Here is a 26,012-nt window from a genome sequence, read left to right as displayed (position 1 = left end):
TGTCTAGATAAAATTATAATTGAAAGACATGAAAAAAAAAATTATGTGTGAAATAGGCCTTCAAAGAGCAGAGTGTTTGCCCCATTTCAACTTTGCCTCTCCGAACTGTCTAATAAAGCGGAAAAAAGAAAAAAATAATCAAGAAAAAAAATTTAAATTGCCCTTTAATGGGCAGAGTGAGTCACCAAGGTGAGTGTATGTTTTATTGAGGGTCTGTGATCAGGCAGAAATCCCACCTTTTAGAGGCCTCAGAGAGGTAATTTCATCCAAAACGTCACCTCAAACCGCTGTCTCTAACTGACGGACCGTGAGTCTAACTGACAAGATTATTTTATTGTTAGAACCAGAAGAATCTGATGAAGACACAGTGTGAAGATTATGTCTGTAATGTGAAGAATATGAGAACCAGAGCATTTTAAACGTGTGGTACAGTCTGCCTTTCTCCAGAAATGTCATGTCTCAGTTATCAAGGCGGCAGTTGGTTGGACACCATTTAGCTTGGAAGCCCAGACCTCCCATTGTGTAGGTCTAATTGCTTCAGTAGTCACATCTATGCGACCGGCAGAATATGTCCTACATTTTATCCACGTAGGGTTTAATTTGTGGGAGTGAGAGGCAGTTATGTGGAAGGTTTTGGTGTATTTTTACAACAGTTCTACACTGTAACAGTTGGTTCCCCCACTCTGCCTCTGAACATTCCGTCCCATCCGGATCCCATTATAAATTTAGAAAGAGGTTGAAAAAAGCTTAAAACTAAAACTGTGTTTGTTCAAAGACAGTTGAAGATTTTAAAAAGTTGAATAGGAATTTAATAGCTGTAATTCATGTGAATTGTTTAACGTTTGAATGGAGTCTCTAGCTGAAAAAATGCGAGAGGAGATAGGTTTCAAAGCAGAGGAAGTTTTAGCGGTTTGGAATGCTGCTCCCATCCGCTTCAGTGTTAAAAAAGTTGGTTAAAAAGCTGAAAGGTGACCCATCATGTCCTAAGAGCTGAACATTTTGGTATTTGTATGGTTAAAATAGCTGAAGATTTGAATGAGGTATGAAGGTCCAAAAAACGTACGGAAGAAGTGGAATAATAAAGATTTGGATAACAATAGTGTGAATGCTGGAAGCTCCAGCATTCACACTAATTAATTATCGCCTTCTTTCAACTGAAAAAAATGTTAAACGTACTTACTCTTTTCTTACTGTTGTCTCTCCAGGCTGAGTGGCTGTAACCTCTCAGAGAGAAGCTGTGAAGCTCTGTCCTCAGTTCTCAGCTCCTCCTCTAGTCTGAGAGAGCTGGACCTGAGTAACAACGACCTGCAGGATTCAGGAGTGAAGCATCTAGCTGTTGGGCTGCAGAGTCCACACTGTAAACTGGAAACTCTCAGGTCAGATTATCAACCAGTTCAACTGATGACCATTTAACATCTGAGTTTTATTAGTTTATAACAAGTTAAAGGTGAAGTAAGCGGTTTATTTATGTTAATATAAGTGTTAAATCGCTCTTTATTCATACAGTGATCACTTACATGATGTGCGTTTCATAAAGCCGATCTCTAAGTCAGCTGCTCTGCATGTAATCGGCAAATAAACTTTTTGTCGTATCCCGAAATTAATATCCAATCACAAGAGAGAACGCTACAAACCGAAACCCGTCTTACTCATGGTCTCACTGCTGGTGCACGCCAGAGGACAGATGGGTGAATGTTTATGCACCGACAATGGCGGAGCAGGTAAAAATCCTTCCCAATGTCTGTTTTGATGGTTTTTATCACACTTATGGATCTGAGATGATGCTAGATAACTTGCTGCTTGAAGACCGCAGTGCATTAATGTGGTGGCGTAGGGACGAGCGAGGGGACTGCTAACTGCAGTAACTGACAGGAAGTTAGCTAAAAGAACCATTCCGCTTACAGCACCTTCAACCGATGTCGGAATGTGTTCGCTACGATGATTTATCGAAAGATCTTTAATCTTCTGATTGGCATACGTTTTTACATATATAGATCTTTTAAAAAGAAGATACAGTTGAAAATGTATGACTTTTTCCCTTACTGTTGTCTCTCCAGGCTGAGTGGCTGTAACCTCTCAGAGAAAAGCTGTGAAGCTCTGTCCTCAGTTCTCAGCTCCTCCTCTAGTCTGAGAGAACTGGACCTGAGTAACAACGACCTGCAGGATTCAGGAGTGAAGCATCTGTCTACTGCACTGAAGAGTCCCCACTGTAAACTGGAAACTCTCAGGTCAGATTATCAACCAGTTCAACTGAAGACCATTTAACATCTGATTTATATTAGTTTATAAGAAGTTAACCTGTGAAGGATTGTGTCTGCTACGATGATACATCAGAGGATCTTTAATCTTTTGATTGACATTAGTTTTTACAATGATAGCAGATTTTGGGGGCAATGTCCCACACAATATTTAGGAGATGTACATTTGTCCCCCTCAAATAAATATGAAAGACAACCCCATTCTCCCCAAAAGAGGTAAAAGAAATACCATTTTAGGGAATGGAAACATTTCTAATCCTTCTGACCTGTAACTTTATCAAATCAAATCAGTTTTATTTGTATAGCCCAAAATCACAAATACATTTGTCTCAGTGGGCTTTACATTTCATACAATATGATACAATATGACACCCTGCCCTTACACCCTTAGCTCGGCTGAGAAAAAACTCCCAGTAAAAACCCTTTACCGGGATTAAAAAAAAATTGAAGAAATCTCAGGTAGAGTCGACAAAGTAAGGGATCCCTCTCCCAGGACGGACATACTGCAATAGATGTCATAAGTAGAGAAAATTTGATCATTGATCATTGACCAGGTTTTTACATGGTAGTACTAAAGTAAAGTGCGAATAGTGTGGATGCAAGAAGACTTCAGATGCTGCCAGAGGATCCACACCGTCTCGTCTCCACCAGGGAAAACTGGAAGAAGACAGACAGGCAACCAATGAGCAAAGCAAAAATGAATTTAAAGATTGAACAAGCAAGCGAGTAGAAAGAGTACTATCCTGATGGACGTGAATCAGTGCTAATGTGAGGCAATAGCAGACGGGGAGCATCCGTTCCTAGGACAGCTGATTCCGCACAGAACTCGGAGTCAGTCGAGTAGCATGGAGAGTGCTTGGTAGACAGAGGGAGAGAACCCCCGGGGCATCGCTCAGCCAATCATGGAAGATAGACAGAGGAGAACAAATGTTAGAGAAATGGTATCAGTTATGCAATTTGCGTCGGCAGGACAATTATTCAGTGGGAGGACAACCGGTACTCAGGCCCAGACAAACCGAGACCGAGGCAGCTCCTCAGGCTGTTAATAATAACGCTATAACAATGTTAAACAATATGAACACAATTAACATTAAATTACATTGATTTACACTCTACCGTTCCCCACCGACACACAATCGGCGCCAGCCCCCCAGACCCAGAGCCTGCGCACCAGCACCCCGCCCCCAGAGAGCACGCACCAATGCTGCACTAGTCCCGAGGAGGACCGGGGCCATAGATAGAGAATAGACAGTATAGAATAGGGAAATAGCCAAATGCACCGCTGCCACGAGGGGCAACCACAGCCGAAACCCCCGGAAGGGCGGCCCGTACAGCCCACTCGGGCCCGCCGGACCGGCCATGCCCAGCCCATGAGGCAAGGCCAGAGGCGCCAAGCACAAAGGGCGCAACACATCCGCCGCCACCATTGGCACACCCAGAGCCAGGACCGGCCGGAGGAGTACCGACGCCGGGCAGCGAAAACACAGACGCCAACAGCGATGCCACAGAGCGGACCGCCAGGCAGGGATAAATGATTAAAACAGTTTAAAAACAATTAAAACGCAAATTGCATAGATTGCTTCTAACCGCCCCAGGACAATCTATCCGCAGTTCTCCCGAGGCGGTCAAAAGCAACCCGCGTCTAAACGATTAAAAACATCGCAGTGCCCACCTACCAGTGCAACAATTACACAATCTGCACCCGATGCCCCATTTCCACCCCACCCAACGGTCCAGTCAGGCAATAGCACGGCGCCACTGCAGACGCCTGAGCACGCACCCCGACACCACCACCCCCCCGGCCACCCCCAGCCCAGAGCACACCAACGACAGCGGCAGGCAGCGCCGCCGCCCCAGTGCCCCGCCCCCAGCCCAACCCCGTCAGCCGACATGACCACCCAGCCACCCGAGCGGCCAGGGCAGCCCACCGGAACAGCCACAGACCGGCACCTACCCCAGAGCAAACTCCCCCCCAGCAGAGGCCAGAGAACCGACCCCAGACAGCTCTTGCCACTGAGCATAGAAACATTTGTAGGGGAAACACTGCATTGGAAATGAAAAGCGTGTGCTATCAGCAAGCTATATTAGCCACTAAAGCTTACAAAAGGTACAAAATGCTGCGGCGAGGCTTTTGACCAGAACTAGAAAATACGACCACATTACCCCCGTTCTTGCGTCGCTCCACTGGCTCCCTGTTCATGTCAGATCCGACTTTAAGGTGCTGCTATTGACCTATAAGGCATTAAATGGGCTTGCACCTTCATATTTGTCTGATCTAGTTGCGCGATATGCAGAGCTCCTGTCTGTCCCCAGAGTTAAGAAAGCTGCCGGCAGCAGGGCTTTCTCGTATCGAGCTCCTTCGTTACACTCCCGATAGAGATCAGACAATCTGAGTCTATCGAGGTGTTCAAGTCTAAACTTAAGACGTATCTCTTTGAATTAACCTTTGGTTAGCGCTCGTCCACCTCTCTGCTGGCGCGGGGTCGGTGGCAGGTCACCCTGTTAGAGAGTATGCGCATGTACCACATTTTTGGTTATTAATTTTTCAGATGATGCAAGATTTTTGGTTGGTTGGTTATTTCCATGTAAAACACTTAAGAAGGGGCGCCCTTAGCTCAGTTGGTAGGGTGTCCCCCCCATGAGCCTCGGCCAGCAGCGGACCCGGGTTCGATTCCAGCCCGCGGTCGTTCTCTGCATGTCACTCCCCTCTCTGCCCCATTTAACCTCTGTCTCTACACTATCAATAAAGCATAAAAATGCCAAAAAAAATATCTTTAAAAAAATAAAAACACTTAAGAGTGTGATGGAAGTTCTGTTAAGGTTGGAGGTCAACTCAGGTGGAAGAATATGTCAGGAGACTTGGATGAATTATGAAGCAATATTTATTACAGACTTGGCCAAGGAGAACCGGACTGCAACTCTCGTGACTTGCACTTCAATTCTGACAAACTCATGCTTAGAGCTGTGGTTTAACCTCGCGCTATCTCTATCACCTCCCCGGCTCGGGCACCAAGCGTACCAATGTTTTGGTTCAGAGCTGAACACAGTGAACCATGACATTCTGGAGTCTAAGGAGATGAGACTTTATCTATACAACTGACCTAAGTGTCTCCTAACAGGCTCCAAGGCTGACCTAGAGTCTGAGAGACAGACAGACAGACAGACAGACACACAAGATAGGCATATATGACCTCTCAATCTTTCCCATTAATATTACAACTAAAGACCCAAAATTCCCTCACAAAGAGACAGTGATGAGTGATGAGACAAAATGAATAAATTAAAAAAATGTTGGACCTGTTTTAAGTTAGCTGCTGTTTATACTAAAACACGAAACGGTGCATCCGCGACAATTAATTTGCGGATGCACTATATCATTTACATGAAAACAGCAAACGCAGGCTTGAAACCGCAAAGTTTTGAAATCAACTCCCAGGGAGGAAACTTTGGAAAACACAACTGTTTTGGTATCTTGTAAACTGGCGAAACCATTTTCCCTGGTAACGCTGACGTCACGGCTCCACTTCACACATGCGTAGTCTATAACATTTGCTGTCAAAATACCCACACGCGAGTTATAAAGTTAGAAGACAACATGCACGGTGTCTCGCGGCACCATCACTGTGATGTGTGTGTGTGTGAGTGTGTGTGTGTGTGTGTGTGTGTGTGTGTGCGCGTGCGTGTGCGATGTAAATTCAATAAATGCGTGTCTCTAGAACATAATTAAAAACTGAAAAAAAGAAAAGTTAAATTTGAAGAAAATAAATTTAAACCGGTTTTCGTTTATTGATTTTTCCTAAACGGTTATGATTTACTAAACGGTTACACGTGTACGCGTGTACACATCTACACCCCTACTCTCTACATTAAAAAATACTATCTATAGTCCAGCGCGCAGCGGTTAAGTTACTGTTCAAACAAAAGGAACATTAAGGCTACGGCTTCACAGTAAAAGCATTTCACTGGACAAACGTGAGTTGACTTTTATTTTGAAGTACGCCTAACAGGAAGGCATCTGTTTTCACAAGTTCAATGCGGTGAAATAAGAGGACAGAAAGCTTGTCATTTACAATAGTTGTTACCCCAAGCTTCCACCAACCACTTCATGAACGTTAGTGGCATTCACTTTCTGTTACAGTAAGGTTTTATGCATCAAATTGTACCGGAAGAGCTATCTACTAGGCTAAGTGTCACCGCTGACTATTGGCTTGGCATGCGTACTACAGCGATTTCGGCCCGTTTTCTCTGAAAACATGTGCACAAGTGAAGTTCTCAAATCAATTGCGTCTGCACGTGTTAACTTTTGAAACTAAAAATGGGAAAACGTTTTCACTGTGTAAAGGGCCCCTTAAATGCATCAATCTGGTAGCCTGGAAATCCAGACCTGCCGCTGGCAAATTAAATTAGCTGCGGCTGTTGGTATGGACACTCTCCATTGAAGCTCATTAAATATGTCAAGAAATCCTGAGCTACCAATCAAATCGTTCTTTCTGATATGGGCGGGCCAGAGCCCTATGTACAGGATACTGCTCTGGGGAGGACGTAACCTGATAACGACAGTGCTGTGCATGCGCCGCTGAAGCCATAATAGCAAACATCAAAGATGGCTGCAGATATGTTGTGTGAGTTTGAGACGGCTTCGGCCTCAACACTTAACGATCTGGAAGACGGCACTCAAATCTTTCATTAGCAAGTAAGAGGAATGTCTCAGGTCACATGACCTGAAAGCTTTTGAAGAAAACCATTTCCATTATAATATTAACACAATACAGACTATGCACTCAAATCAATTTTAAGATGTGTGTCCTGACTCCTGTGTAGTGCTATTTTTCTCGAATAATTTTACACTAGGTCACATAATATGGAACCTATTGAAAGAAAATGTATTATTATTTTTGTTGGTTCCTGTGTGTGTGTGTGTGTGTGTGTGTGTGTGTGTAGTCTGTCAGGTTGTATGATCACAGAGGAAGGCTGTGCTTCTCTGGCCTCAGCTCTGAGCTCCAACTCCTCCCATCTGAAAGAGGTGGACCTGAGCTACAACCATCCAGGAGCCTCAGGAGTGGAGCTACTGTCTGCTGGATGGGACGGTCCCCTCTGGAGACTGGACACTCTCAGGTATGAAGAGGCTGCTGTCAGTCTGATAGAGGAGAAAGAGCTGGAGACAGTTTATCATATGACCCTGAAACACCCACAGTGTGTTTTTGTTTCCATTTTGACCAGGTTTGGCACGGCACATCAGCCCAGCATGGCAGGTGTTAGTGTTGGGCTATCAGGTCTACTTTCAGGTCGTTCAATCATATTCAATATGGATCACCGATAGACAATCCAATCGCTTTTCTGGGGGGGTGTAACGTCACTACACTACTAACTATACAGTTAATATAGGCTATTGAAGCAGCATTTATAGCGAATGCGCGCTGAAGATAGGATATACAGTATATTAAAAAGAATAAGAAGAGCGATCTGCTCTGCGCTGCATGGCTCTCCTTTCTTTTTCCTCTTCTCTCGCAAAAATCAATCCATAAATCACTCAGCCTTATGGGTTCAGCAGCGGGCAGCCCCGCTGTTGGGTACCACGAGGGGAAATGCTGCTCTGTTCAAACCAATGCTCTAAAAAAGGCCTAGTGTTGATGCTTGGTGTCGGTATCAACTATGCGCTCTGAACACAGCGAGTTATGTTTAACATAAATAAGATTTATGTAATATCACAATTCAAATCATTGTAGGTCAAGGAGCGCAGAGCAAATGTTTGGTGAACAAATTTTAAAATGGAGATGCGGTGTGTCTGCCATGGGAAGAGACACAGAGGCAAACTGGGTCGTAAATTATGGCTTTAATTCAAACTACTTTTAACTGCTCTGCGCTGAGGAGACATGTCGCTACACTAGATCAACATTTATAAATGCATGCTAAGTTTTATCAGTGATTCTTGAGAACCGGGACAAAAGGCCGTCTTCCATATGTAACTACTGTTATGTTTAAAACTAAAAGTAATTAAAATTGTAGATGTTATTAGGGTTTAAGAATAGAATGTCTGGAGCACAATTATCCCCTTAAATTTAATTGTATCATTATTATGTCAAATATATGACACTTGTTATCTTTTCACATTGTCCAAAACAGTGTGTCCTCAGAGAAGGTTTCAATCTTTCATATGCAATAAAAATTTACTTTAATGATGAAAAAGAGCTTTGTTCATCAAAGGCAACACTAAATAATCTCTCATATCAATAAAAACAGCTTTTCTACAACACATTCATGTTTTATAAGGATTCTAAGTGGTGGGACCACTTTACTGTTAGTCAACACCGTCAGACATTTCATTATGTAAAATGTAATAAAATCAGGCAAAATAAGGGCCAGCTGTCACTTTGAAGGACCTCTTGTCAAATTGGACACATGCAGAGTGCATTAGAGTCAGACAGGCTCTGATAAGTGTTGTAGTTTTAGAATATTTTACATTCCAAAAGTCCTGCGTCACATCTGTAGTGAGAAAATGAGATCATGTAATAATCAAGCAAAGAGTATTTAATCAAACGACAGATGCTTCATGTTCTTGGATCCTGTAAGAACATGGAGGTCCATCCGATCCAGGAAGCCCCACGGTGGTTTTCTGAGCAGGCCAGGGACAGTACAGGGCTCAGGTCTCTTATCCTGGCTACAACAATGGCTTCAGTTCACCATAACGACAATGCAATGCTTTCAATTGGTCAGTCATGTGAGGGGGGCAGTGGGGGGACAGTTTGAAGATACAGCAGGGGGAGTTCTTTTTTTTTTATTTTTTTTTTTACTTTTTTTTTACATGACAAAACAGTGCGAGACATGACAAAAACACCATTGTGTGTGGGACAAGACTACATGAACACGTTTGGGTCAAGACAAGCTGTCAGAGACAAGACAAGAACAACAACAAAAAGAACAACAACAAAAAGAACAACAAGTAATACAAATAAATAATGATATATATATTATTATATATATACGATAAAGAAATAGAGAAAAAATAAATGAAATACAGAAATAGACTAGTAGTAGCTCATGGCATATTGAAATAGTGTATGTAAGTGTGTGTGTGTGTGTGTGTGTGTGTGTGTGTGTGTGTGTGTGTGTGTGTGTGTGTGTGTGTGTGTGTGTGTGTGTGTGTGTGTGTGTGTGTGTGTGTGTGTGTGTGTGTGTGTGTTGGGAGGGAAAAGTACTGCGGCTAACTTCTGTGGGTGGTTGTACAGGTAGAGTTTGGCAGAGTAATTAAGAATAAAATCAGAGATTAAAGTAAATAACTGGGTAGTGCGTCTCCTCCTCCCCTGCTTCGCTTCCTCTCCTGGGGGAGTTCTGAGCATAGGACAATAGAAGAGGTGTGGCCCGTTTGAGTGGTTTGTTGGATACGCATTTAAGGAATCTACATTTCAGTTTAGAATTAAACAACATGCAATATATCTCATTACACTTATAAGAATTTTAGGAATCTCTACAAGATAAATACAATGTTTCTTATTGCAGATATAAGCATTTTTACATTTGAGTCCGGATATATATCATATGCAATATTTGCCATTACACAACCATGATACGTCAACACCGACTTACAATTTCTGAAGAAGTTATTTAAAATTTTTTGATCATTTTAATTTCCTGAAGTAGTTCATACTAGCACCTAACATCAACAGAAAAACCAAATGGCTACTAGATCAATTCCATGTGTTATGTTTAAGAAACGTTAAATATGTCAACACCGTCAGACAGGAAATCTGACTGTGGTGATAGGCCAATGACGGTAAAAAAAAACTAAAGCTGGGAGGTTGTGTCAAAGCTTAGCTTAGTAAATGTTAGATACATACATGTAATTTAATTTGCCGAAACGGGTTTGTATTTCTTCAACATTGCACCCTGTTTTGTCCCACTTCTCAAGAATCACTGTTATATAAGATCTTAGGATAGTAAGTTACTTAAAGATGACTTCATTGGCAATCCAATCATCTTGGAAAAAAACGATCGCCATCCATCGCTTCAATCGCTGATTAACGATCCGATCCACAATCAGAACAAGCCTAGCGGGTGTTTTGCATTTCCATTTGCAGTTAGAGAGGTAATGTAAATCAGCACAGCACGGTTTGACTCAACACTGCAACAAGTGCCAGTGGAAAAGAGCCACAAGCTAATGTAGCAGGGCCGGCGGTAGCCAGGGGCAAGGGTGGGCACAGCCCACCCAAATGTGGGCTGTGCCCACCCAATCAATTTTTTTTTTTTTTTTTTTTTTTTCAGTCCAGACCCACTATCGGACGGACAATTAATTAATACTAAACATAATAATAATAATAATATGCCATTACCATGCATTGCTTCTAATTGTATTATTGGGTGGGCAGGACAGCCTGCCTCCAAGTTACCCACCCGCTTATAGTGGTCACTGGTCAGCAGAGCCGTCCCGAGGCATAAGCGAAATAAGCGGTTGCCTAGGGTCTCGACTGCCAGGGGGGCCCCCCCAAATTATTATTTTTTTCTTTTTTTAGTTTGTGTGTTTGATATCAACGTCATATTATGTAAATGTAAATTATCATACAATAAAAGGAATAGGGGAGAACGGGGTAAGTAGGCACACTTTTTACTCTAGTGAGAATTGCTCATCACCAAAACATCTGTCAATAGCCATTCCTACATTAAATTGAAGCTTAAGGTGTTGGCTAGAAATGTGTGTCTCTCTTTTTTTCCAATTTATTGTAATGAAGAAGTAATTTACCATCAAAGACACTCTGACACATTGTGACAACCAACCCCATCAAGGGGTCGGTTGTCACACACTATGGGGTTGTTTGTCACAATGTTATCTTAATGGGAAAAATCTTAAAAAGAAGGCAAGGAGGCAGAACCAAATTTGAATGTTTAATTGCATTGTCAAGTTGACAAATAGGCCTACATAACGTTCTGTAGCCTTGGCAGCTGGTCTAGTTTGGGATGCACTGGGTTGTTTTGATTTTGTTGCCCTTTTTTCTTTTGCTTGCTAGCTGCCTTTTCCTGCTCTATTCTTTCCTTCTCTGGGGTGTCAGTGAGGATACAGCTTGACAATTTCTTTCGTTATTGGGTTCCTTTTCTGGCTGCAGCCTTGAGATAACATGTGACAACCAACCCCCCAAAAAATTTGACGACCAACCCCAACTTGAATTTCTTGCTAGCATCAAGGCCAACAACCATCTGACAACTAATTAGCTTGCTAACCACAATCTAAACTATAGTTTACCCTTCACACTTTCTGAGGGTAACAAGTGTTTTGTTATAAACCCATTGTGTAAAAGCCTAGAAGAAAAATACTGAGAAGCAAAATATTTTGAATTTGACATGAAAAACACAAAACATCCTCTCACCTGAAATGCAGCAGTCTAACTCCAAGGAAGTCTATGTATGTGACCTCTGATCCCAATTCTGGACCTTTTTTATATCAACATTTCAGAGCTAGCGCGCTCTGGTGGCGAGATATAACGAATGTGACATCCAACCCATGTGACAAATTACCCCGTTCTCCCCTACAATGTTTTGGTAGATAGTTAATAGCTTAATAATTGAATCAATTCATCTGGGAGGTAATCCGAGGTTAACTGATCACGTCACGTTCACATCCATGCACAGTGTGTATTGAGTTTATTTAAAAACAATTGGAAATGGGGCTGCCCTCAGTTGCCCATGCACTGTGTATAGTCTATAGCCTATTTCAGCCTCGTCTGTGGAAAAAAAGATAACTGGACAACATAGTTCTTCTGCTTCGTTCCTCTCACTGCATTTAAATGAATTCACTATATTGCAGAGAAATATGTCCCATAAAAGAAAAAGAGCACCAAGCCCAACCCAGAGGACCCTGCATAATATTTTATTTCTAATTTAAATTTATATGGAAAATCCATGTGTCTTTCTTCAATAGCTTCTAATTCATCTGACCCAGTGTCTCCAAATTATTTGTTCACAGAAAATTCCTCAGATTTCGCCTCTTAATTGTCCTCTCAAAGTGCACCAGATTCATGCATTTCACTTTAAAAAGGTAAAAAAAAATCTCCCGGGGGGGCATACCCCCGGACCCCCCCAGCAGGGTCGTGACCTCGGCTGGCTACTATTTTCACCCAGCTGGACATCGGAGGCAATAGTGGAAAGCTGCTGGTAGCAGTGCTATCATGGTAACCCCTCCCCCCCCCTCATACAGCAGCGATGTGTCTAAAAGTTTACATTACAGTAAATGTGCCAAAAATCAGGCATGGAGATCTTGCAGGGGCAAAAAAAAATCACAGGTTTCTCTGCCCACCTAAAATTTCTATGTGCCCACCCTAATCTTACTGCCTAGAACCGGCACTGTAATGTAGTGTCCATGTGTGTGTCTGAAAGAGGCTGTACTGGTCTGACCCCCCACCCCCTCTCCTTTCAGGGTGGAGCCTGCTGGAGTCCAATGGCTGACACCAGGTCTGAGGAAGTGTAAGTGTGTTTATAATGTTCATGATCATCAAACTGTCAATGAACAGATGATGGATTAATAACTGCTGCTGTGTTGTGTCTTTTTCTCTCCATCAGATTCCTGTGAACTCACACTGGACACAAACACAGTGAACAGAGAGCTCAAACTGTCTGACAACAACAGGAAGGTGACACGGGTGGAGGAGAGGCAGCCATATCCTGATCATCCAGAGAGATTTGACCGCTATGCTCAACTGCTGTGTAGTAATGGTCTGACTGATCGCCATTACTGGGAGGTCGAGTGGAGCGGAAGGGTTGATATATCAGTGAGTTACAGAGGAATCAGGAGGAAAGGACGCGGTAGAGACTTCTGGTTTGGAGGGAATAATCAGTCCTGGAGTCTGTGCTGCTCTGATCGAGGTGGTTACTCTGTCTGGAACAATAACATAAGAACATCCATCTCCTCCTCCTCTGTCTCTCACAGACTAGCAGTGTATGTGGACTGTCCTGCTGGCTCTCTGTCCTTCTACAGTGTCTCCTCTGACTCACTGATCCACATCCACACCTTCAACACCACATTCACTGAACCTCTGTACCCTGGGTTTGGGGTCTGGCCTGGTTCCTCAGTGTCTCTATGTCGTCTGTAGGAGGGAGAGTCTGAACAGGATCCCGCGGTTACAAATCAAATCAGTTTATTTGTAACAAAGTCCAATATCACAAACAGACATTTGCCTCGGTGGACTTTGCATTCCGTACACAATATGACATCCTCCCTCAGACCCTGAGCTCGACTTACAGAGAGTCATCCTCATCTGTGTTTTTTGTTTGTTTGTTTGATCCTGCCTTGTGATACATGTCTTAATTTCATCGTTATAAATTCCTGTCTTTATTTTTTTGTTTCATGGGGCAAAATATGTTTGAACATGACATGTTTTAATTTTGCTTTTTATCCGTTGATTTTTTAATCCAGGAACGAATATAAATGGTTAGAGATACCTAGAGGTACATGTGGCAACTGTCTGATTGAGTATCTTGATAAACTTAGCACCAAAAGTAAAGCACTTTGGAGGGTGCTCATGGTGTATTGGTTAGATCGTCCCCCTAGAGTCTCAGTCCTTGCCACAGACCTGTATATGAATCCAACCTTTGTCAGTTCTCTGCATGTCTTAGTATTTCAAAAAAAAGAAAAGTACTTTGTTTCTCTGTTGTATTTCTCTGTTGTAACAATACCTCTTGATAATAAATCTTATTCCGTTGGAAAGCCTGTTTATTTCCTTTTTTAAATGGAGCGAGGTCTGTAAGGAAAATGCATTTGTGGGATGAGCAGCAGAGTTGAGTATGTATCTAGAACTGAAAATGCAAACCAGATCTACAATGATTCCACTTCACACATCCTTCAGCAGCACACACATCGGCTAAATTTAAAAAACACAACCATTCTATATGATATATAAGGATGCATAAACAAGACTCAAGGGGGTTCAACATCTGGATAAGAGCAGCATAACTAAGACGGCACACAGGCCATTTAATTAAATCGTAGAAGTATTAGTGTTGTTGCAGTGTATCCTCCTCTCCAGCAGGGGGCGGGCTCTCGCTCCAGCTCCGGTTCTCTCTGTACTCCCGGGGTTGTTTTCCTTCCTGTGGCCGTGGTGGAGTGGAATAGACTCGAGTCAGGGCTTCTCAATGTGCTACAGCCCTGCAGCCTCTGGTACCTGAATTACACTGTTTATTAAAGGCGGTACCAGCAGGCTCGTTTATATTAGTGTTATAGGCTTACTCCTAATACCGTAATGTCTGTGGTAGAGCCGCCTCATGCCCGCGGGCTCCCTGCTCTGAGGGAATGTGTGTCCGGGCAGCTTGTGCAGGCAGGAGAGGAGATACTGGTTCTAATAGACCAACATAGCTCCATAAAAGGCTCTCTGAAAAAAAGTTCCAGAGGAGGCAGTCTAACGTCCCTGCTCAGGCCGCTCCTCGGTGCGCTGTTGGCGGCCACATCGCAGCGGGTCGTCGCGCTGATGGAGCGGGAGATGGAGGAGAACCGACGGCAGCTGGAGAGGCAGAGGCGGCTGTTAGAGGCGGTGCTGAACCCGGTGGTTCTACTGACGAGGACAGGTGGGTTCAGAGAGTGTGTGTGTGTGTGTGTGTGTGTGTGTGTGTGTGTGTGTGTGTGTGTGTGTGTGTGTGTGTGTCTGTCTGTCTGTCTGTCTGTCTGTCTGTCTGTCCTCCCAGTTCTACCCCGTCTAAAGACAGTGTGTGTTAAGGGTCAATAAATGTTTGAGAATTTGTAGCCAACATTAAAGGTGCACTACGCAGTTACAGAGGAAAAGGATTTGTTTACATCATTTGTAGAGTCTGCAGGTAGTTTACGAAACATATTTACTCAAAAAAAATACTTATAATACCACACCGTTCCATCACCTAGGTTACCTATGCGTATTACCTAGAACATATTAAATCTGGAGAATGCTTTGTGTCAAAATCAGTGAATATCTCCTCATGATCTGCTACCTGTTCGTAGGCCTACTATCCTGTTTGTGCACTGAAACAAACTCCAGTGTTAATACACAGCCTGGAGTCTGAAAACGGGTTTGTTGCTAGCTAATGTGGGCCCCTTTGTTTACATACCAGATTACAGAGCCTAGGCTGTGTATTAATATCAACACTGGATTTTTTTCAGCACACAAACACAGTACAGACAGCTAGTGGATCATGAGGAGATATTCACTCATTTTGACAACAAGCGTTCTCCAGAATCATTACAATAGCCAGAAAGATCACAAACCTTTTACTAAGTGTGTGCCAAAGTGTCTCTTACACTAGCAGTATCTCTTGATACATATATTTTCGTATTATCGTTTTCCAGCTCCCAAAAAGTCCATATTGTAGTTCAAATTAGCTTGTGAACTACAACCACCACCGCTGTAGATGTCTTTGCCATTACCCAGCAGATTAAGTTTATTATTTTTTGTGGCATTGCGGTGGTGTGTACCATATAGTCTCAGTCCTTGTCACAGTGGTCGCGGGTTTGATTCCGTGACCCGTGGACCTTTACTGCATATCACCCCTCTCTCTCTCTCTCTCTCTGTGTCTCTCTCTCTCTTTCTCTCTCTCTCTCTCTCTCCATTTACACTCTGTCACTATATATTTTGCATAAAGGTTAAAACACTGAAAAGATATCTAAACATTTTTTTCGATAATTTTTATCTTTTCTTCCAGTGTGTGTGTGTCTGTGTGTGTGTGTGCCTGCCTGCCTGCCTACCTGTCTGTCTGCCTGTCTGTCTGTCTGTCTGTCTGTCTGTCTGTCTGTCTGTCTGTCTGTCTGTCTGTGTGTGTGTCTGTCTGGCACACATTTTGTAATTGAAAATAAAGCGACTTTGTCTTTTGACCTGACATTTCTTCCAGATTCCATTGACTTGTCGCCTGATACAACAACTTCTGCCACTTCTATCAAAACAAACAATAAAAGAAACATCAAAATACCCAAAGATAATCCTCCCAAGTCACTGCCAGGGCACATGTCAGTAACATGTCACAAAAGTTCTCATCGTTAAGGGAATGGATGACTATATTACTATTTAACTTTGCGTGATCTTCCAGATACTCTTGACTTGTCTCCTGACACAAACCGACTGTCTGAGGATGAACCGGCTTCTCAGCACACGGCCCCGCTTAGCCCCGCCTACTCTGGCGTCTCCCATAGCAACCACCAGGACGAGGACTATGACATCACAGAGTCCAGCGATGAAGAACCAATCAGGTGACAGTGTGAAAGAGAAAAGCAAAGTTAAACTCATAGTCAGTGATTGTGTGTGCGTGCGTGTGTGCGTGCGTGCGTGCGTGCGTGCGTGCGTCTGTCTGTCTGTCTGTCTGTCTGTCTGTCTGTCTGTCTGTCTGTCTGTCTGTCTGTCTGTCTGTCTGTCTGTCTGTCTGTCTGTCTGTCTGTCTGTCTGTGTGTCTCTGTGTGTGTGTGCATGCCTGTCTCTCTCTCTGTCTGTCTGTCCGTGTGTCCCTGTCTGGCACACATTTTGCAATTGACAATCAGGTGACAGTGTGAAAGAGAAAACCTGAAAACCATAGTCAGTGATTCTGGAGAACGCTTGTTGTCTAAAGCAGTGAATATCTCCTCATGATCCACTACCTGTCTGTACTGTCTGTCTGTCTGTCTGTCTGTCTGTCTGTCTGTCTGTAAACTGGTATGTAAACAAAGGGGCACAACCGTAGCTAGCAACATGCCAGTTTACAGAGCCTAGGCTGTGTATTAACACTGGGGGCCTCTACGAATAGTCCAATCTCCTAACCTATAAGCCTCCTTTCCTATGCCTTAACCCCTAAACGTCATCGGGGTGAAGGAGAGATGAAAGGTGCTTCCTATCGAACATAGGAAAAGACAGGACTGTTTCAAATGAATTCGACTCCACTTTTCCTAACCGACGTCATTGCGCGACGACGAGTATTGCTGACGTGAGTCACTAGCGTGAAACTACACTATTCTCTGAAAATGGACTACAACAAGCGCTCGTTTGATCCATGCGTTCTTTTCATATTTATTTTAATCAGGTTGTCGCCAACAGAGTGAGAATCACTTCGATCGGACTTGGCCAAGGGGAATATTTAAGGCCACATGAAGCCTAATTCATATGTGAAAAAAGAGGCTACACTTATGTTGAAATGAACTGCCCCCAGTAACTTTATTAAATGTGAAGTTTGTATTTTATTTTCTTATGGTGTAAATTATGTGCTACGAAAATAACTATTATGATGTTGGTCTTTTATGAGTTCTTTATTATCTTAATGGGGGAGTGGAGGGGGGGTATTTTGTTTTAGCCGAGTTAAATCTTCCTCTCTTCTCTTCTCCTCTCTTCTGTTTTACATCTCGTTTGTATTCGTGTAGAGTCGGTAAACTCCGGCGGTGGCCTGTTGCTTTAAATCTTGCCGCCGTAAAGGATTATGGGATACCACTATCTCCTTTCCTTTAGCATAGGTTGGTCCGGAGTAACCTATGCTAAAGGAGGGTTAAAGGATGAATCGAGGCTCCTTTCCTATGCCTTTCCTAAGCATTTTGAGAATTCGAATCACCTATCAGCCGAGTACTTCCGGGTCATCTTGATAGGAAAGGAAATTTCCTATGCAAAAAAGAGAATCCGTAGAGGCTCTGGATTCATTTTTCAGCGTGACGTCACTTCCGGTGCGCACTGGATTGTGGGTCAGAATCGCCCAAATAGGATGCTGTTTTCAACACTAAAAATCTCAGTCGGATCTAGTAGACATCCGGGTACTTCTAACCATACTAAATCTGGCCACAAGAATCAGGACATCCTAAATCTTTTTCTACCAAACTAAATAGTAGATAGTATGGGGACTGGAACGCAGCCTAGATGTTTTTAGTTATATTGCCATTTCTGCCAACAGGAACAGGAAGAGGTGTCCCCGCCGTGTGACATCATCAAACAGAGACAGCGCTAGTAGTGTTAGCATTAGCGCAGGAACTTGTGAGATTTGTGGGAAAACCTTCCAGAACATGGCGACTCACATGCGCAGTCACACCGGAGAGAAACCGTTTCACTGTGACGTCTGCGGGAAGAGTTTCCCTCGCCAGGGAGCGCTGAGGAGACACAAGAAGATCCACAGCAGGGCCGCGCACCAAGCCTACAACGTATGACACTCAGCTTTCATTCATTCAGCATCATTTTGATTTGTTCATATATACACAAAAACCTTCCCAGGATTTCAATAATTTTTTCCTCTCTTTATTTATGTTTATGTAAATCCCTTTGCATTGCCTGTGTGTGTGAAATGTCCTACTGTATATACATGTAATTAAACTTGCCTTGCTCTACTGCAGGATCCCATAGAAACCCACGAAGAAGAAGAAGAAGAAGAAGAAGAAGAATCCAACATGGCTGCCCGCTCTGAGCCTGTCCTGTCTGTGAGCTGCAGAGTGTGTGAGGAATCCTTCTCCAGTCACGGATTCTTGCGTAGACATTCTGAGACACACACACAGGCCTCTCCGTGTGTGTGTGGTGTGTGTGGCACGCAGGTATGTTTCTATGCTAGGTACAGTAGGCCACCTTTATTTTGTTTACATACCAGTTTAGAGGGCCTAGGCTGTGTGTTAACTAACTCCCTTTGGGATGTTGGATCTTTAGCTTGATGCCTTTGTTTACACAGTGTGTGTGTGTGTGTGTGTGTGTGTGTGTGTGTGTGTGTGTGTGTGTGTGTGTGTGTGTGTGTGTGTGTGTGTGTGTGTGTGTGTGTGTGTGTATATAACGCAGCACGACTCGGCAGATGCATTATTGACCCACCTACACACACACAGAGCCAGCGGAGGTGTGTGTAACGTCTGTGGGAAAAGTTTTCAGAATATGCAGACACACATGCGGAGCCACACGGGGGAGAAACCGTACCGCTGCTCCATCTGCACCAAACGCTTCTCCAGGCAGGGAGCGCTGTACAGGCACAAGAGGATCCACAAGAAGGGAGCGCACACTGGACAGAATGCCTCTGCAGAGATAGGTAAGAGAACACGCAATTAAAGGTGTATTTCACTTGTAAAACGTTTTCATTTCGGGGAGACTGTGGCTCAGGTGGTAGAACGGGTCGGCCAGTGTTCGAAGGGTTGGAGGTTCGATCCCCGCCCTGCCACTTGTGTCATGGTTGTTGTGTCCTTGGGTAAGACACTTCACCCACCTTGCCTGGTGTGAATGTGTATGACTGCTGTATGTTTGAGGTGGTGGTCTGAGGGGCCGTAGGCGCTGAATGGCAGCCACGCTTCCGTCAGTCTGCCCCAGGGCAGCTGTGGCTACTATGGTAGTTTACCACCACAGCTGGATACTATAATAATACTACTACAGCGGCGAAGAGGAAGGGGAGGAGTTATCTAGCAGGAGCGAGATACTTGTTAGGTGGTTGTGTCTCATATTAACATGATATAAATGAGACTAGACATTAGACCGATACATTTGGTAAGATTGTGATTGTTTTGCAGTGCACCAACAGAGCAGCTCTTTGAAGACACACAGCCAGAGTCATGATGAGGACAAGCCAGCTGATAGGCCGGCTGAGTCAGGTGACAACAGAGTGATATCAAAGCTTATCAAGCACTTACCTGTCATAAAACAAACGTATAGAAATGCTTTAAAGGTGCAGTCAGTGATTCTGGAGAACGCTTGTTGTCAATCTGTGAATGATGATGATCAGCTGATCACTGTTCGTACAAAAAATTAAAATAAATCCAAAACATGCCAGTTTACAGAGCCTAGGCTGTGTATTAACAATACATGTACAGACAGGTAGTGGATCATGAGGAGATATTCACTGATTTTGACAAACAGTGATTTTGACAGCAAGCGTTCTCCAGAATCACTGACTACACCTTTAAAGATGCTAACCAGATAAAGTTCATTATTATTCCTATCTTCTCCTCTTAGATCCCGGGTCAGAGAACGTCACGGTGTCGATGTCTCACGGATGTAAAGTTTGCTCCGAGTCTTTCCACACAGAAGCCGCTTTGAGGAAACACGCGATGGGCCACGCAGCGCAGTGTGTGTGTGGTCTGAGTGTGTGTGTTTGTGTGTCTGTGTGTGGTGTGTGTGGGGAGACGTTAGCTCCTTCGCTAACGCTTAGCGAGCATCTAAAGACACACAAAGACGCCTTTAACATCTGTCTCATCTGTGGCAACAGCTTCCAGAACATCAAGGTGAATCCATGTCTATTCTATACTTGATGCATTTTAATCTTGATGTATTTCATGCCCCTGTAAAGCACCTAGAATGGCCTTGTCTGTGTGTGTGTGTGTGTGTGTGTGTGTGTGTGTGTGTGTGTGTGTGTGTGTGTGTGTGTGTGTGTGTGTGTGTGTGTGTGTGTGTGTGTGTGTGTGTGTGTGTGTGTGTGTGTGTGTGTGTGTGTGTGTGTGTGTGTGTGTGTGTGTGTGTGTGTGTGTGTGTGTGTAAAGCACTTTGAATGGTCTTGTGTCTGAATTGTGCTTTAGAAATAAACTTGCCTTGCCTTTATTTAGTACTATTACTTTGGGTTTAACAATAAGCATATTCATATCAAACCATAGCAATAACACAGCCACTTACAGAGGTGAACCGCGACTCCTTAGTATGGTGTGAATAGCGTCAATATGGCGTCAGTTAATATGATCAGGCTTGTTTAGATTGCGTTTTGAAAACTTGCATTTTTGTTTGAGAAGTATTTTATTTATTGGAGAACTGGCAGCAGTATTCTTTTTATACATTTTGCATATAAGCAGTTTTGGCCTTTTTTCCTCTTTACTGAGAACTGAAGTGTTTTCAGAACCGTGACTTTTGTTTTATTTTGTGTCCCGTAACTCCCCTAACTAAAACTACGATGTGTATTTGAATGCATTGTTTTGATGGGTTTCTTTTACTGTACGGTGTCCTTGAGTGTTCAGAAAGGTGCAAATAATAAAATGCATAATTATAATTTTTTCTTATTTACCAGACTCACATGCGTAGCCACACGGGGGAGAAACCATACCGCTGCCCCGTCTGCTCTAAGAGCTTTCCCCGGCCGGGAGCGCTGCGACGACACCGCCGCACACACAGCGGAGAGAGACCGTTCATCTGTGAGGTGACTTTTCTTTGGAAAAAAAATGTTAATCTAGTTTATTTTTATTTATTTTTAAAGCACAAAAAAAAGGAACAGCTGTCTCTGATCCTACACCCCCATTGTTTTATTTTTTAAATGATTGATGGGTGTATGTATTATGTCTTTGTGGTCATGAACCGAAATAAAATATTTACTACTACACCAATACTAAAAAGCTATTAATAGTACTCACTTGATTGTGTTGTTCTGAATTTGTACCTTCATGGTTTAATGCACCTATGTGAAGTCGCTTTGGATGAGCGTCAGCTAAATGTAATGTATTGTAATATAATGTAATGTAATGTGATGTAATGTAATATAATATAATGTAATGTGATGTAATGTAATGTATTGTAATATAATATAATATAATGTAATGTAATGTGATGTAATGTGCTACTAGGTCTGTGGGAAAACCTACACTGACGGCTGCAGCCTGACCACACACCTCCGTAAGAAACACAGCGAGGGCGGCCGGCCGGGGAACAGGGTGCACTGTGAGACCTGTGGGAAGAGCCTCGCCTCCGCTCACGTTCTAGAGGTTTGTGATGGATTGTCCCCTGGTGGAACAGACTTACAGACAGTCTGGAACTACTATGAATCAGGTTAATTAAAGGCATTGTGTGTGTGTGTGTGTGTGTGTGTGTGTGTGTGTGTGTGTGTGTGTGTGTGTGTGTGTGTGTGTGTGTGTGTGTGTGTGTGTGTGTGTGTGTGTGTGTGTGTGTGTGTGTGTGTGTGTGTGTGTGTGTGTGTGTGTGTGTGTGTGTGTGTGTGTGTGTGTGAAAACTACCGCAGGTGCACAAGCGCATCCACACCGGAGAGAAACCGTTCCACTGTCGCGTCTGTGGGAAAGCCTTCAGGCAGGTGGGTGTGGTTATTTATTTATTTATTTTGTATTCATTCATTTGTACATTTGGATCTATGTTAAATTCAGCATATAAAAGCTTTTCTTCTTCTTCCTGCCGTTTACATTGTGCCGATACTATTCACACAAACACTACACACAATCCTTCTCATCTACAGTTACAAGCATTCAACCGACCCGATTAAACAAAAATCTACATAAAACAAACATAACAAAACTCCTGTTGAATGAATATCTAAAGAATCTCTTTCCTGCTTCACTAGAAGTCTGGAACTGTCCAGTTTAGTCTCAACATCGTATTTCGTCTTGAAATACATAGTGAAATTAAAAATTATACGTGTGTGTTTACTTTTGTGTGTACCTGTGTGTGTTGGCAGATGGGGGGGCTTAGCGCTCACATGCTGACCCACACCGGAGAGAAACCGTTCAGTTGTACCCTCTGCACTAAGAGCTTCAGCACCAAAGGATATCTGGACACGCACATCCGCTTCCATAAGAAGGAGCGAGAGTTCGGCTGCCATATTTGTTGGAAAGCCTTCGTCACTAAGAACGACTTAAAGAAACACCTGTTGACTCACACCGGGGAGAAACCGTTCAGCTGCTCCGTGTGCGGGAAGAGTTATCAAGAGAAGCGCTCCAGAGACACACACATGAAGGTCCATGTCAGGGTCGCCACGGAGACCGGCGAGGGGGTGGAGTTTACTCAGCTGTAAGCAGATGAGACTGGTGTTAAATGAGCCACCAATAGAAAGTTAAAGTGTCTATGAGGGACTTCCAGTGTGTGTTAAGTCTAGCGCCCCCTTTGGACAACAGGGGTAGTGTTTTTACTACGTCAGCTGTTGTTCCCGAGTGAGCGTACCCATGACAAAGGCATTAAGAAAAAATTGCATGCTTTGCACTGATGGTCTCGTTTGCTGTTACATGCAATTTATGATTATCAGAGGAAAAATTAGACTGTTTAAGAAATATTTAAAGTTCCAAATTGAGAGGTCCTCCGAGCCACTTAAATAAAGCCAGACTAAAGTGTTTGTCTGTTAGTGTGTTGTTACAGTGTCTGCCCACCAGATGGAGCTGTTGTTCAGAAAATGGACAATGTGCCTTTTAAAAGACACTGCTGGTGACTAGGGTTTAACATGTTTCACTTATAGATATCCTCATGAAACCTTGCCAGTTGATTACTGAAATTAAAACTATAATTTTTTGTATTAACATTTTTTTCAGAAATGTTTGAATAAATATGCTAATGTGGCAATATTTAACTTATTATTCATACATTTGCATTTCTTCAAATACCAAAAATCTAGATGTTGTATGAAGCCACTTTTACAACATATGAGTGAACAGGTTTTTACTGAATAGATTTTGGATACAGCCTTCTTTCATTTTATAAATAGAAATATACTGTACAGGTCTTAGAAATGCATTTTCAGCATGTTTTCAAAAAGAGAATGTCTCATCCATCAACATATGAACAAATCCTTCTGTAATAACCTTCAGAATAGTGCTGAGAATGATTATGGAAAGTTTAGTTGATGTAAGTGCTTTTTGGGTTCAAGATTTTTGGTTCAGAGTTTTGAAAAAACTAATGTTGAGATAATGTCCGTTAAAGATGTTTGTATAGGAGAAATATACAGACGCAAACAGACAAGGTTTAGTCAAATAAACACCTGAATGTACATGTTGGACCTTTGATTTATACTAGTATGAAAGAAGACATGTTATGGAAGATAAATTGACAAAAATCTACATTGACTACATGAACCAATCAGGGGCTGCCTTCCACTAACAGACAGAAAGTGCGGAGGGTCCGGTCTGACTGGAGGCTAGATTGATGACTACATGAACCAATCAGGGGCTGCCTTCCGCTAACAGCCCTTTTGTAGCAGTTGTTGGCCCATAATTAGTACATTAATCTTTCTGCCGGTTCATCAGGTTGTTGTTAATCTGACTGTAATGACATAAAGCAACACGACTTCACTACAGCCCTGTTTGTGGACGATGATGTCATTTCCTGTGACGCGGAATGTTCGGTCATGACGGCTCGGCTGTGTGTATGTGTGTGTGTGTGTGTGTGTGTGTGTGTATGTTCAACATGTACAGTCTGAGCAAAGCAGTGTTTTCATTAACAGGAGAGTGTGTGTGGGAGGAAGAGGGGGAGTGTGTGTGTTTCTGTGTGTGTGTGTGTGTGTGTGTGTGTGTGTGTGTGTGTGTGTGTGTGTGTGTTTCGGTGGGTGGTGATCATTTCCAGGAAGAGGTACAGAGAGGGAGAGTATGTGTGTGTATTCTTATGTGTGTGCAAGCGTGTGTGTGTGTGTGTGTGTGTATTACTAAGTGACTTCCTTTCCTTTCCTGGTCCACCGGGTGTATCCTGTTAAAACACACACTCAGTGGGTTGTGTGTGGCGTTCATTAACTTTAAGAACAAAACACACACATACACACAAACACATACACACACACACACACACACACACACAAACAGACACTCAAACACACACACACACACAGACACATACACACATACACGTACACACACACACACACAGAGACACACACAAACAGACACTCACACACACACACACAGACACATACACACATACACGTACACACACACACACACAGAGACACACACACACACACACTCACTGATTCTGACGTCAGGACATAAACTTCCATTTGGAAAATTCTGAATCCAAATTCATTAAGAAAACGTTTCAAAGAGATTCCAGTCTGTGGTCGAGATCAGAGTCAGATTAACTGAAGGTTAAAGTTAATAACAAACATACTACGTTCCTACGGAGTGTGTGTGTGGGGGGGGGGGTGTGTGTGTGTGGGGGGGAGGGGGGTGTGTGTGTGGGGGTGTGTGTGTGTGTGTGTGTGGGGGGGGGGTGTGGTGGGGGGGGGGTTGGGGGTGTATGGCTCATCAACCATGCCACGTTCAAAGTCACTCAAACCTCTCTCTTCTCCATTCTGATGCTTTAACTCCTCTCTCTCTCTCTCTCTCTCTCTCTCTCTCTCTCTCTCTTCTCCATTCTGATGCTTTAACTCCTCTCTCTCTCTCTCTCTCTCTCTCTCTCTCTCTCTCTCTCTCTCTCTCTCTCTCTTCTCCATTCTGATGCTTTGACTTCAGTACATTGTCTTGACACTTGGTGAGAAATCTTGGTGTTGTTGTAGACTCCGACTTGAATTTCAAGAAACACATAAAATCAATTAATAAATCAGCCTACTACCACCTAAAAAACATATCAAGAATTAAAGGGCTTATGTCTCAGCAAGACTTAGAAAAACTTATCCATGCATTTATCTTTAGTAGACTTGACTACTGTAACAGTGTCCTTGCTGGCCTTCCAAAAAAATCTATCAGACAGCTTCAGCTAATTCAGAACGCTGCTGCTCGAGTCCTCACTAGGACCAAAAAAGTGGATCACATTACCCCAGTTCTGAGGTCTTTACACTGGCTTCCAGTCACTCAAAGAATTGATTTCAAAATACTGATGTTGGTTTATAAAGCACTAAATGGTTTAGGGCCAAAATACATTACTGATATGCTGATAAGTTATGAACCGTCCAGAGCCCTTAGGTCGTCTGGGACAGGTCTACTTACAGTCCCTAGAGTTAGGACTAAACGAGGAGAAGCAGCTTTTAGTTTTTATGCACCAACAATCTGGAACAAACTCCCAGAAAACTTGAGGTCTGCTGCAACTCTCAGTTCTTTTAAATCGAGTCTGAAGACTTTTTTGTTTCCATTTTAACCTGCAATTAATATTTTATTTGCTTCTTTTATTAAATCGAGTTTTCATTTTTTTTTATTTTTTTTTTATTTTTTATTTTTATTTGCTTCTTTTA

At 43.0% G+C, this 26,012-nt stretch overlaps 2 protein-coding genes across 4 annotated transcripts in view; both read left to right on the top strand.

Annotated features, from left to right (window-relative positions):
* The window catches only part of LOC307263823 (protein NLRC3-like), a 138,150-nt gene extending 124,266 nt beyond the window's left edge, over positions 1–13,884 (top strand). For all 3 annotated transcript variants that reach the window (XM_080045088.1, XM_080045086.1, XM_080045087.1), the window contains 5 exons: positions 1,206–1,376; positions 2,058–2,228; positions 7,200–7,373; positions 12,661–12,707; positions 12,804–13,884. In XM_080045088.1, coding sequence (XP_079901214.1) covers positions 1,206–1,376; positions 2,058–2,228; positions 7,200–7,373; positions 12,661–12,707; positions 12,804–13,333 — 1,093 coding nt within the window. In that variant the 3' untranslated portion in view covers positions 13,334–13,884. The remainder of the gene's footprint in view (positions 1–1,205; positions 1,377–2,057; positions 2,229–7,199; positions 7,374–12,660; positions 12,708–12,803) is intronic.
* Positions 13,885–14,479: 595 nt separating this feature from the next.
* On the top strand, positions 14,480–23,220 carry LOC307264032 (uncharacterized protein; the record flags this gene model as incomplete). The annotated part of the gene is made up of 12 exons (XM_080045357.1): positions 14,480–14,801; positions 16,287–16,446; positions 18,099–18,342; positions 18,532–18,726; positions 18,962–19,202; positions 19,675–19,755; positions 20,117–20,239; positions 20,294–20,385; positions 21,156–21,284; positions 21,706–21,843; positions 22,098–22,166; positions 22,545–23,220. 12 exons carry the CDS (start codon positions 14,480–14,482, stop codon positions 22,878–22,880), a joined length of 2,130 nt encoding a protein of 709 aa, XP_079901483.1. The 3' UTR covers positions 22,881–23,220.
* Between the last annotated feature and the right edge of the window lie 2,792 nt (positions 23,221–26,012).

The sequence above is a fragment of the Ammodytes marinus genome, assembly GCF_949987685.1.
Source record: "Ammodytes marinus genome assembly, chromosome: 17".
Classification (NCBI taxonomy): domain Eukaryota; kingdom Metazoa; phylum Chordata; class Actinopteri; order Uranoscopiformes; family Ammodytidae; genus Ammodytes; species Ammodytes marinus.
The sequence above is the reverse complement of the archived record's forward strand: the minus strand, read 5'-3'. Positions and strand labels throughout refer to the sequence as shown.